The sequence below is a fragment of the Coptis chinensis genome, chromosome 8 (genome assembly GCF_015680905.1).
Source record: "Coptis chinensis isolate HL-2020 chromosome 8, ASM1568090v1, whole genome shotgun sequence".
NCBI lineage: Eukaryota > Viridiplantae > Streptophyta > Magnoliopsida > Ranunculales > Ranunculaceae > Coptis > Coptis chinensis.
In genome coordinates, this window is record NC_141463.1 from 93818532 (window position 1) to 93833004 (window position 14473).

General features: G+C 37.8%; 1 protein-coding gene across 1 annotated transcript; it reads right to left on the reverse strand.

Moving 5' to 3' along the window:
* Positions 1-1230: 1230 nt before the first annotated feature.
* Positions 1231-3226, reverse strand: LOC147484553 (cytochrome P450 76A1-like). Its single transcript, XM_086580559.1, has 2 exons — positions 2165-3226; positions 1231-1996 (listed from the first exon to the last, which is right to left on the reverse strand). The coding sequence occupies exons 1-2, from the start codon at positions 3077-3079 to the stop codon at positions 1379-1381; spliced, it is 1533 nt and encodes a 510-aa protein (XP_086436685.1). The 5' UTR covers positions 3080-3226; the 3' UTR covers positions 1231-1378.
* Between the last annotated feature and the right edge of the window lie 11247 nt (positions 3227-14473).

Genomic DNA, 14473 nt, shown 5'->3' on the forward strand with positions numbered 1-14473 from the left:
CGATGTAATTGCACCCATTTGCTATTTGCGCTTGGTTGCATCGAACCAAACAGAACAACTAGTGTCAACACAAAGAATTCAAAATCAGCAAAGATTCTACCGACAACTGTACTGTCCAACGATCACATTATGGTACTCTTGTTTGATCAAGCAATAAACCAGATAAGCCCAAACCCAGCCCGATCAGTTGGGATCATTTTTCCATATGGGCTTTTCTTGACCCGGCACATACACGACGAAGAAGATAAAAGAGACTGTTTTCAAACGTTGCGCGAAAGTAAGTGAGCAACAGAAATGAAAATCGACCGATGTGTCTCGGAAATTTATCAAATCTCGACGATTTTCGATGGATCATGTTTCTAAAATTTATTTTTGTAATTTGAAAGAGCAACTGAGAGTGTCTTTCCATATATTAAGGAGACTAAAAAAAAAAGCCGTGATTAATAACTACCTTTTTTTTTTAAAAATGTAGTGAGAAGTAAATTTTGGGAGTTAAGAATTGGTCCAATGTAGAAGTTTAAGAATGGTTTATTTTAGAAACAATTCTGGAGAATTACCTCATATGGTTTAGTGGTAGTGTGGTAGCGTTTGATGAAATTCCTCAAAGAAACTTATCATCAGGCAAATATGTGTTTGATGAGAAAAAGGGATAAGTTTTGGACTTATAAGATGATACTTGTCGATAAAGATGGTTTTCTTCTGATCAACTTGAATACGCTTCTATTTCATATATTATGTGATAATTAAATAGTGTAAATGCCATTTTCCTCTTGTTTAGCAATTAATGACATGAGAGAATTGCCTTTTATTATGGTTTGGCAACTTGCAGACTTTAAGTGTTCCTCTAAAGCACAGTTTCTAGGCACACAGCAGACAGGAACACTTAAATACTTAATGTCCATCTCAAATTGGAAAACAAATGCTGTAGTGAGTGATCACCTGGCAGTCGTTTTCACCAAGGGGTTACCCTCTATAATTGTTTTCTTTTTGGGGTTGAGATCCTGTTCAAGGCGGGGAGAACCAATATCTTCTCACTAACTTGAACAACTGTTGTGAGGAAGAGGATCTTTTGGGATCATTTTGCATTTATAAAACTGTATGACTATATCTTTTGTAGTTTCTTGATAACTATGGGGGTTATTTCTGTTTCTTTCCAAGTTAAGTTAATAACGCCCTAACTCACCGATCAGGGGATAATTGCATCTACGTTAGATTTGGTGACATTAGATGAACTATTAATAATACTACTTTGTGCGCATTCATGCACTTTATTTCATATTTATTCAATTTCTACATATAATTTAAAGGTTACATAAATCTCATGTTTATTTTTGATAGTACGGCAGCACATCCAGATTTGAACAGTGGTTCAATTGAGTTACTTGTACACATTTGTTCTCTTGGGTATTGCTTTCAGTGGCACATCTTTCCGCAAGGTGAACCCCAACCTTTCCTTCATGTCCAGTTTAGATGGACTGACAGAGGATTCAAGCTCCCAGTCGAAACAGTGGATCAGTGAGCCAAGAGAAAGGGGCAGCACTTTTGAAGATAAAGTAATGCCTGGACATATCCGCCTCCCAGCCCCAAATGGAATTAACTCAAAATGTTGTCCCCGATAGTTAGTTTCAGAGCCTAAGAACCTCTCTGGCTTGAAGGATAAGGGGTCAACCCAAGAATCCGGATCTCTTCCGATTGCCCATGCATTAACAAGCACCTGTGTGTCCTTCGGTATGTGATAGCCCATGAAGTCGTTGTCTTTAGAGGCCTTGCGTGGAATCAGGAAAGGGATTGGTGGGTGTAATCTTAGAGTCTCTTTAACTACAGCATGCAAATAAGGAAGCTTTTCAATATCACTCTCCTCAATCCTCCTACTCTCCCCCACAACTTGTGATAGCTCTGTCTTCACCTTGCTCATCGTATCAGGATTTCGGAGCAGCTCAGCCATAGCCCATTCTGTTGTGTTGCTCGTTGGTTCAGTGCCACCCAGAAATAGTTCCTGCAACCGGTAGGCAATTATTACATGTTTTTGTATTGGCACTGCCAAGAATCTGAGTTTTGGGGTGACTGGTGAGTGTATTTCTGTATTTGCAACACTGATATCTTAAAAGATTCTTATACTAATTTTCATATAGCACATGCATGGAGAGTGCGTTTGAGAATTTACCAGTAGGATTATAGCGAGCTGTCTTTCTGATAGTTTATCTGGCTCTCCTTCTCCTTCACCTTCATAGTCTAGCAGTACATCAAGGAAATCCGTTCTTTGCGTTTGTTTTCCTGAGCGTCGGTCTTCAATGCGCTCCTTTACGAAGCCTGAAACAATTTGCAGAGCTCCTTTCATTTCCTGGCTCACCTTGGACTGTATGCGCTGTGGGTCAAGCCATTTTAGGGAAGGAAAGAAGTCTGCAAGATTAGGTTGTCCCGCCCATTTCGATATTTCGTCCATTCTTTTGTTGAATTCAGAGGCCTCCTTGGACTGTGGATCAAATAGATCTCGGAAGAGCAAGATGTTTCCAAGCAAGTTAAAGTTCATGAGGAAGACAAATTGAGCTACATGAACTACTCCACGAGCCTGTGCTTCTTCATCTATCCATTGAAGCATCTTGTCGATATTCTCTTTCCTCAAGGGTATTGTTTCATTAACCCGCTTGACAATTCCTAGTTCAGTAATGCAAAGGCGTCTCATTGTTCGCCAGTATGGCCCATACTGCGCAAAAGCCATGGACCCTTGATAGTAGCCACATGCTTTCATGGCTTCGGTGACAGTGCGACCGGAGTAAATAAGGTCATGGTTCTTGAACATCTCCTTGGATGCTTTGGATGACTGTATGATCACATTGGTCACTGCGCCTATTTGTAAAGACATGACAGCGCCGTATTTTGGTGCTAACTTGGCTAGTGTCTGATGTGGGAACTCTCCTACTAGGTCGAACATGTTTCCAACTACTGGCCATCTCCGTGGTCCTGGAGGCAGTGGACTAGTAGCAGTGTTTCTGGCTTTCTCGGCGTGGAGGTACTGAAAAAGTAAAACCACGGAAATGCAAATACTTGACCACAAGAAGACGCTCCATTCTAACTCCATTTTCTTTTCTCAGAGTCTTCTCATTGCTTTCTCTTCTGACAATATATAGCTTGCAGTATTCTATTCCATGCGGACCTCACCAAAGTGTTCGCTCTCTAAGTCCTAGCTATATCGGACGAGACTGGAACGAGCGGAGGATTCGGTGTCATGTATGGTTATGTTCAGGACATATATATATACACACAATATATATATATATATATAATATATATATATATATATATATATACGGTTTGTCTAGGGTGCCACTCTTAGAGTGCCACCCTTATCTCACTCTCCTCTTGAGCCGTCGGATCCGACCTCTAGATCTGAAGATCTAATTTACTCATAAAACCGATATTTCAAAATTTCGGTGTATTTCAAAATAAAAAAAAACGAAAATAACAAAAATTTCGGTGTTTTTTCTTCTTCTTCTCTGAGAACTTCTTCTTCTCTGAGAAATCAAGTTCTCTCTCTCTCGGCAATCCTTCTCAACTTCTCAAAAAAAGAAAAAAAAAATCTACCAAAAAAAAAAATGGATCGACTATTATTAAAACCCAATTCCTTAAGCCATTAACGACCACCGAGCTCTCCTCGAACTTCACTCGTCTCGAAGTTCCAATTAAGGTATGCTTCCATTAACACACTTTATTCTCACTCACTTCACTCACTAACGCAAACTCGTTATGTTGTGTTGTGCATTCCGTTCCTATTTTCGTTGTCTTTGTTTTTAATTTTTTTTCGCTTTGTTAACCTGATAGTCTCTACTTCTAAGTAGCGAGACATTCCTTCAAGGTTATGAATTGACCCAATACGGGGTTTTGTTATGTAGGTGGTAATGTATCGTGTGTGTGTGATGGTAATGTGGTATAATCTCGTATGGCTAGCTCATATATATTCATGTATGAAGAATATACAACTTTGAGTGCCTTGGAATATTTTCTAGGCTCGTCGGTTTAAATCTCAAATTTAGTTTTCATACCGCTTTGTAAAACGAGAAAAAAAAAAAATGGTGGCTGCCATTAGCATATTAGTATACCGTTTTGAACTCATGCGAAGTTTTGAACTCTTTTCGAGTTCGGTGAACTCGTCAGATTCTCGCAGAGTTTTGAACTCGATAGAGTTCGGTGAACTCTATCGAGTTTTGAACTCGTCGTATTCTTCATGCCGTGATTCGCCGAGAGTTTTGAACTCGTCCGAGTTTTAAATTCATCGAGTTCGGTAAATTCGCCGAGTTTTGAATTCGCGAGTTTTGAACTCGCCGAGTTTGGTGAATTCGCCGCTGTTTTGAACTCGCCGAAGTTTTAAATTTCGGCCGAGTTCTAAATTACGCCGAGTTCGGTGAATTACGGCGAGTTTTGAATTCGTCGAGTTTTGAACTCTGTCGAGTTCTAAATTCGCCGAAGTTCGGTGAACTCTGTCGAGTTTTGAATTTCGCCGAGTTTTGAACTCTGTCAGAGTTCGGTGAATTTCGTCGAGTTTTGAACTCTGTCAGAGTTTTAAATTCTGTCAGAGTTCGGTGAATTTCGCCGAAGTTTTGAATTCTCGTCGAGTTTTGAACTCGCCGAGAGTTCTAAATTCTATCGAGTTCGGTGAACTCGTCGAGTTTTTAAATTCTCATCGAGTTTTGAATTGCGCTCGAGTTTTGAACTCTGCCGAGTTCGGTTCGGTGAATTTGCCGAGTTTTGAACTCTTTCGAGTTTTGAATTCGTCGAGTTCGCTTAACTCTGTCAGAGTTTTGAATTCTGTCAGAGTTCGGCTAACTCGTCGTGAGTTCGCTGAACTAGCATATTCTCGCTTAACTTTTGTTTGTTCATTTGTTTTTAATGTTATTGGTTTAGGGTTCCATAGTTATTACATATTCAAGTGATTTTACATTTGCATATTTTGATATTTTTAATTTTTTCCTTCTACAAAGGAAATTCGATCTATAAATGAGGTGCCCTTATTGTGGAAGCTCGGGTTCTTAATAGAGTCTCGAATACCCAAATGAATCTGGACGATCTTTACGTGTTTTAAGAAAAAATGACAAACGTTTGCCTAAGGATAAGAAATGTAGGTATTTTAAGTGGGTGGATGAAGAAAATAATTGTGGAAAGCTCGTCGTCGTCGTTGAATATAAATGAGAGTCGAGGCTCCCACATTTTCCCTAACCGAGAGTCGAGCTTTCTATTTGCACAAGGAGGATAACGACCGATTCGAAATTCACTCAATCGGAATGTTAATATTTAAGTTGTTGTTGGTCCGTCTTCTCTTAGCGGTTTTGTGTATTATCAAGTGGTGGTTAAGATGTTATTGGCTTAAGTTGCTTTGGATGTCGGTGTGGCGTTGTCGATGATGAGTTATCCTAAGTTGCTTTGGATGTAGCTTCACAATAATTGCTTTGGATTACGCTTATGTGCAAAAATTCTGATTATGTTTAAGTAGGAAGGTCTTCTTGCATTGGTACAATGGCGAAGGAATGAATGAGATGGAATTTATCGAGGCTCGGTATCAACAATATCAAGATCACGATTGTTGAAGAAGAAGTAGATTATGAAGACGATCGCTAAAGTTTTTCATGAAAAAATGTGCTCAAATTCCAATTGTGCTTGATTATAAATAAGGTTGATGAGTGAAGTTTTTCATGTATTTGTCTTGTGGGTCGTACTTATATATACTCGGAGGAGAAATAGAAATTTCATATATTATGAATTTCATGTATCAATTGTGCCTTCGAAGATAAAACTATAAGCGATGCTTGAACTATAAGTGGCTTATTTAGTTATTTTCACTCTTTTGGCTTGTCTACAGCTAAAGTCAAATATTTTGCAAAATGGAAGAAACCGAAAAACTAATCGACCTTTGGGGATAACTTATTTTCCCTTGAATGGATTCCAATAATTTGATTGCTCAATGTATGTTACAAACCTATCAAACACCTTCAACAATCAAATGTGTCTGTTTGGACTTTGTCCCAAACGGTGTGGCCATGCCGTTTGGCCTTAGTACCAAACGGTGTGGCCATCTGAGTTTGGGACTAAGTCCAAACGGTATGGCCATGCCGTTGGCCTTAGTACCAAACGGTGTGGCCATGCAGTTTGGGACTAAGTCCAAATGGTGTGGCCATGCCGTTTGGCCTTAGTACCAAAACGGTGTGGCCATGCAGTTTGGGACTAAAAGTCAAGCGGTGTGGCCATGCCGTTTGGGACAAAGTCAAACAGAACACGCCATTTTTTTGCAAGTTCAAATCCAAACGATATGGCCACACCGTTTGGACTTAGTCCCAAACGGCATGGCCACACCGTTTGGGACTAAGTCCAAACGGTGTGGCCATATCGTTTGGATTTGAACTGGATAAAAAAAATGGCGTGGTCAGTATGGACTTTGTCCCAAACGCATGGCCACACCGTTTCTTTTCAGACAAAAATCTCAAATCCAAAATGATTAGGCATTGAGAATGATTAGTTTCAAAGTTCGAAAGTGATGATAACACATTATCAACCAAGAACGGTCCTGTCTAGGATTTTGCACACATTTGCGTTCTCTAATTTATAGTGTAGGAGGCATTTTATACATATGTGAGAAATGGTCATGTTTTTGTCTCACTGCGCCTCAAATCTTTGTATTTTCTTATGCTTCTCTTTCTTATTTTCGTAATCATTAATTGTGTATAAGCTACTACGAAAGTAAAAAGATAAGAGGAACACACACATACGCCGGATGTATAAAGTAAAATATAATGCAACAATCCGACGAAAAGGGTATTTTCGCAGACGAGCTACAAGAAGTTTAAAGTTCGCACTAAAGTCTTGATAATAATATATAGGGGAATCATTTGGAGATTGGATGAACAGAGTGTGTTGAAGACTTTAAACCAAGATTGTTGCTCATCAATGACCAACTCTGACAGGCAAAATAAAACTCTGTGTTGCTGTTTCACAGTTTCAAAACTCTGACAGGCAAAATAAAATACACCCTAGCAACTTCCTCACGGCAAACCAAAATAACTTCGGAAGAGTGATCCGATAGAAATTTATGTACATGAATTCTCGGAAGAAAATTACACATCGATCATATAACTAAGGGCCTCGGCTGATGTTCCATGCTCATAGAGGAACGCCCCATTCTAACGGATGTTCAACAAAAGTAGGATTGTGGATGCTCTTGCCAAATATTTCATCATGCCCAACCGCCTCTACTCCCTTTCTTGTACCTTATGCTCCAACTCCTCTAATCAACCTTTGTTTTGGACTTCTTTGTTTCACTCTCCAAAGATTGGTGCGAATAGAGGTCTTTTCCCTAGAAAGTTTATCTATTTCATCATCTAGTCTTTGCTCTTTCTCAATCCTCGACCCTTGAGGATGAGAATGACTGTGAATAGGCTTCCTTCTATGAATGTTCTTAAGCAAATGCTTCGATCCTTTATGAAATCCTCATTAGCAAACTCCCATTTCTCCGGATCAACTTTTGAAACCCCCCGATACATACAAATGCAAATCGAGTTACAAACCACCCGATTTCATTATTAGTTTCAACTTACAAACATTAAGTCAACAAGTTGACACTCTTAATTAGAAAAATGGTTGTCTGAGACTTAATTTTAGAAAACAGCCATTGACAAAGGTCCATAGTGATCATCGCGAGAAAGAAATGTGAAACCAAAAACGAGAGAGTACCAAACTAAAAAGACTTGAGCAAGAAGCTCCAACACAATTATTCTGAGACTACAAACAACTTGATATCAACTTGATATCCTTCTATTCCTTTTGCTTAGATAAACAGATTCGGAAGAATTTTTGCAAAAACATTGATACCGTTGTTGCGTACAATAGCACCGAGGATTGGCGGAGGATGAGACATCAAAGCGAAACTTCAAGTCGCATACCGTAACTAAATATTGGCCTGAAAAAAGGAACAACCACTTATTAGATTGTAAACACTAATATAGTGTAGTGAGGTTCCTTTATGATTCTCCACCCCAACTTGGCATCCAAAACACATATCACGTAGCAAAGAAAAAGATCAAATATTTATTTGATTGTGAGCATCAGACACAACACACACACATAATCAAACCATTAACGTCAATTTCTTTAAATTCAATGAGAATAGAAACGGGCAAGAGTACACTCGCATCCACGAACTGCGGTTAGTACAAAATATACCCCCAAAATCTAATTTTCACATAGTATAATCATCATTTCCTTCACAAATTAAATTTCACATAGTACCAAAAAAATTAACAGAAGGCAGATTGATGCGGTTAGTACAAAATATGTTAACAAAGTCCCAACTCCCAAGTAGGACAATTCAAGTTGGCTATGTTCCAATGATCGATATTACAACATAACAACAAATCATATTAACAAGCGGCTTTATTACCTCTTGTCCACAAAAAGATGATCGGGTTTCATAGGCGAAGGGTCCTTCTCGAGTTTCTTTGCGATCAACCCATTTTTGTACTTCACGAAGGACTCGTCATCAAGCACATCCTGCATTTGCCGTATGTTGTTAAGACATACAGAAGTTAGAGTTCACAAGTAATATGGAATGCTAACATGGATTAAGTAGTTATGTTTAACTCCTAAACACTTTTGGTTAAAGGTACATTTATCCTGCATCAAGTGACCTGCTTAAATGGTTACCCTGTCTAACATGCAGGTCCTATGATAGACACACGATTCCTCTAAGTCTCCAACAGAAGCAAAAAAAACACCTTGTCCAAAATAGAGTGTATGCTCTCCAATGTACGTGTTTTTCTACCTAGATTAATTGATAAGATAGCAAGGCCACAACGAGAAACTACCTTTTAAGAATACAATTATGCCCTCCAAAACTCATAGTGTTTCTTTTCTTTTCAATTTGATGATCAAGCTCCAAAAGTCGAAAAGATTTGATGGAATGAATTTCAATCTTTATAAAGTCACCAAAGGATAAGTGCAAGATAATTGCAATAAAACGAAATCTTAGTGGAACTAAAACATGACAAAGACAAAAAAGTACAACACCACAAAAGATTTATATGTCGGCTTTAAAGCTTCAAGAAATGTTTTAGTTACGGCTCCTAGAAAAATGGAAGGTAAGAACACTAGAAATATAAAGTCATAAAAGTTTCATAGCCCACAACATACTTCTAAGTGGCAAATGCTTATTCATTTACACTTTTATAAAAATCCCATATCTCACTTTACTAACACAATGCATATTTGAGTGGTTTTGCTCGATAAAAGTCTAATTTTAGTGAGCAATTCTAAAGGACTTGGTACCAAAGACTTTCGAGTCATGAATATGCACTAACCCTAAAATGTAGTAGAATATATGATATGAACTATATAAATGATCATATACCTTGCTAGAGGCTTACATCTTACTTTCGACAAGAAGGCCTCATCTTGTCATACATAGCCAAACAATCTTAAATACCTATGTGTATGGATCGCTTAAGAATGGAAACACATAGGCAGGAAACAGATACAAGTAAAACCATAGGGATCAAATATGAAGTTATTGTGTCACGGCCTCAATAACTATACTAAAACTATGGTTCATAATGCAATAATTTTTATTCTTATTCGAAACTGCATTCATTCAAAGACATTATATAACTTCTACAAAAATCACAAACACTATCATTTAGCGCATTTTAAATTCCATAAAACATGTGAATTCATTTGTGAACTACCAAATGTATCACACTACCTACATCTTAAACCGTAACACATTACAATTAAAACTCATCACAATAACCAAAATACCCTTCATTCACCAAAACCCTAAACCCTAATCAATTTATCAATACTCCTAAAATATCAATTCAAAAGCCAAAAATAACTCCTACCCATTTATCCATTCGATCCAATTCCACATTTCCTCGTAGGGCAACCTAAAAACACCAAAACAATCATAACCACATTCCAAAAACAAAACTAAATATAATGAGGGGTTAACATTTTCTTCAAACACATTACCTAATAACTATTCCTTGGGTTTATCAATTGTGGGTTTGAAGAAGAAAGAAGAAAAGCTCTTCGGCTTCAACAAGTTTACGAAGACGTTGTTGAAGAAGTCCGACTCTGTTTTCGGTGTTCTGAAGTTTTCTCCATCTATAAGTAGTCCATAAAAGCAAGTCCACCGTGATATCTAATATATCGATGCCCATAACGATATGGATACGCTCAAGATGGCTTTGAAAGGCGATAATGGAGTCAAATCGCGATTTGTGAAGAGTGGCCCTGGGAAATCGAGTTTTGGCTATACCATAGCGTTGGGTTTTTTTACATTAAAACCGACCGATTTCGGTGGGGTTTGGTCGTTGGTTGAAAGGCCTTTGTCAAGAGAGCTCAGTGGTCGTTAATGGCGTCAAGAGAACTCTCTCCTGGAGCGATGGAATTGGGTTTTAGTGAGAATTTAAGTGTTTTTTCGTTTTTCGAGTTTTGAATTAGTTCAAATTTTGAAATTTCACAATTTTTATTTCGAACTAGATCCGGTGATCTGATGAACAGATCTGAGAGACCAGAAGAAGTGTGAGATAAGGGTGTCACTATAAGAGTGGCACCCTAGACAAACCGATATATATATATATATATATATATATATATTTTTTTTTTTTTTTGGTAAAGTCAACGTCACACAATATATATTTCAATGTGATCCTTTAAGACTCAGTATTTGGGTTTTCCGTTTTCGTAGAAGTCGGATCAACATTCTTTTATAAATCTCTCCCTATCTCTCACTGTCTCGTAAGGTATGGATAGATATTATCGACTTGAATCGAAATTATGCAACTATAATAAGTTTTTACACAATTAATTTCAAAGTCCGATGACGGGGAAGACCTATTCCATTGTGGTGAATACAAAAATGAAAAATCAAAGCAAAACATTCAATAGGTCGTCACGTCTCCATGACCAATCAGTCAATCACTGCTGTTCAGAGGAGTATATAACATTATGGACCCTAACATTATTAGGAACAAAGGGGTTTTAAGGTTTTTCCATCCCCACCAAAATTGACCCTGCTCCATCCTCTCCTTTGAATATTAGTTCATTGCTGGAAACTCTGGTTCCTGGCTGTAACCTGTAATCCCCTATACGGCTATACCACAAGTTCTTGCTCCTTTAAAGACTTTGCGTGCTTTGGTGGTATAGCATTGCAACCGCTCTTTGATCTCCATATATATATATATATATATAGATTAATATACTCAATCTTTAAAATATGGTGCAAGTTGACTAATCTGATAGAAGTCATAAAACCTCAATCCGTAGCCCTTGTCTAGGGGCCGCCCTCGGTTGGGCTGGACCGCATACTCTCAAAAACCTGCGAAGTCGATTCTTATAGGCTTAAAAGTTAAAACAACAATGACATGGTGAGAACCCAAAAGCAAATCAAAACCCAAAATCTCGAGGAAAGCTAGTGGGTGTTTGGTTATCATTTTTTCAAAAAATTATTTTTTCTTAAAAAACATTTTTATGAAAATATATTTATTTTAAAAATAGTTTTTAAATAAACATGTTTGGTTGTGATTTTTCTTAAAAGCTATCTTATCAAACCATATTTCGCACTATATTTCTCGATATATTTTGGCATATCTCAGCATAAAATACTAAAGCCTAAAATATACGGGCAGTTCATTTGCATTCAGCACCCAAAGTGTTTCCCTCAATGAAAACAGATTTTTAACTTGAAAACCAAATTTTACCTAATTACCATAAAACTAGTTTTTGGGGCCAAAAAGTGTTTTTTGGATTAAAAACTATTTTATTTTTTAAATAGAGACAAAACGCATTTATTTTTTAAAAAAATATTTTTTCACTAATAAACACTTTTTCGCAATAAATAAATAGGATCCAAACACCTAAGGGATAAAGAAATATAAAACAAACATCACGGAGAGAAGTAAGAAAGAAGAGGAAAAAATGACAGAGAAAATAACAAAATCACATCCCCTTCTTCTAATATTGACTATATTAACAACAATGAAAACAACTCACCAAAAAAACTCAAAATAAAGCCCTGCCAAATAGAATTCGGGGAAGGACTTGGGAAAGAAGAAAGAAATCTTCTTCTTTTATTTTATTTTTTTGAGAAGCAACGTTCATCCACTCCTCTTTTAGGCTTTCACCATTATTTACTGAAGTCGTGAAAAGGAAAAAAACCAACAGCTATTTTCAAGTTAGAAAGGCAAAGGTTGAACTAGATAGACAAAGGAGATATGAACGTAGTCGCTCAATATTGGTGTCTCAAGCACCTGTATAAATTCTACTTAGTTATGAATTGTACTATGAAATCCAATAACCTCACCTTCTTCTCTATCAAGAAAACGCATAAATTTTGTCGTCTTAAGCCATCCACAAAAGTGTTAGATTTTGGTTTCTATGAAGTCAGATTTTTAAAATAGAAAATACTAAAAATAATTAAAAATGTATATTAATGGAAGGTGTGAATATTGTTATGGTAAATTAAATTATTATGCCTCTTAAAAAAAATGAATGGTAGATGGGGATGGATTAGATGAATATCATCTGTTGCGTTTAGAACATGAGAGGAGAGAGAGAAAAAGGGAAGATCGGTGAAAGAGGAGAGAGGGAATATCATCTGTTGCGTTCAATAACTCATTTTTCTTTTTATCGCCACATCAGTAACCCCAACCAATAAGGTTTGACTTCCTAAACAAAATTTGTGTTGGGCCATGTGTGACAGTCGCGCCCTACTTCAAATCCCTGAATCCCAAACCTTCATTCTTTGTGTATTGTATGTAAGTCCACTACCGCTTTATACTGGCGAAATAAAAAAGATTAATAGTAAATTGTTGAATTACCGGCGACGTTGGTTTTATATAAATAATGAATCAACGTTGCGAAATAATCATGCATCCTTCTTTGACTGATTATCGGAAAAAAAAATGAGGGATTTCGTGAAGTCATGCATCCTCGAATCCTCCTTTGACTGATAATCTATCTAATAAAAAAGATCGGTGTGGGGTGCAAGGCCCCATCTGGCGGCTACAAATCCTCATTAAAGTTATGACATGGCGGATCCAAAGACTTATGGGGTATGTGTAGTTTATTATTTAGACTGTACAAGAGTACTGGATCATTGTTAATTTGGTCAACAATGGTTGCCTTATGGGCTGGGTTTTTATCTTTCAGTGGGTTGGGGTTCTTTTGGGCCTAATTTGAAACAGTGTCGAAAGCCACATGCTATATACTAGTCTTGAATCATACCCAAAGTTGTCGCCACATGTTCTGTATCCCCGATCAGAGTCCCATCATCTAGGTACCAAGCCTGTAGCAATAACTGACATCTGAACTGGATCCGTAGAATCAGAAGATGCAACACCAGTGCAAATAGAAAAGGACCCAAAGGGTCACCTTGTTGGACCCCAGTAGTAGACCATATGTAGCCATCCCCCACATATAGCCTCGCAGGTTGATAATACAAGTAATAAACCCAAGGGGCAATAGCTAGGCATTGGATACGAACCTCTCTCAACATGGTGGTCCAATCAACCCTGTTAAAAGCATTCTGAAAATCTACCAGCAGCATAGAAAGAGAGGTATTGTCACCATTAGCATACATCATATGGTTGACAGCATGCAAAATCACCTCTGCTCCACCAGAAACACCCACCCCATACTGGAAATCCTGTAAGTACCCAACCACATCTCTAGAAACTCCTTTCATTGCAATCTTGGAGACCAGACGATTCCAAACCATGCCCACATCTATAAGATGAATACTATTATCTGGCTTAAGAAGTGGAGTAAGCAGAGCACTCACTATGAATTCCGCTAACGGTTGTGGGTATCGTCCGTGTATCCAAAGATTCACCACAGGGGTCAATGCATCTAGCAAATCATAAGATATAGCTACTGCAGCACCACTCATGGCATCCAACAAGTGCTGAGCTCAGAGACCATCACGACCACAAGAAGTACCTTTCGGAAACGACCTAATGCATGAGAATAGGGTGTCTCTCTCTACCAATAAAGGGGGTTCAACAAAAGGAACAGTTGGTCTCACATGTGGTTGTCGCATCTAGTGTTTCTCCTCTAATGCTTGAATAGTCTCCACCGAGTTAGAGACAACCCCTGATGATGACAACACTTTTACTGCTGCAGTAAAATGCCCATTAGTAACTTTCTGTAAGCATCGACACACATTCTGAGTGGAAACAAATCTTTGGGGTGGCTAGATTGAAGGAGGCTCTACTGTAGACTCTAAGAGGCGTAACAGTCCACGAAGCTCGTTCCAGAATCTTTTTTTTTTGGGAAAAAAGATTTGATTTTTTTAGGATTTAAAAAAAAATGCGGTATTGTTCACGTATTGCTCATGGCTACTGTTCACTGTGTTCACTATGAAAATAAAAATTATTATTCTTATGGAGACGACAATTAGAGAACTTAATGTGAAATTTGAGACATTAGAGAA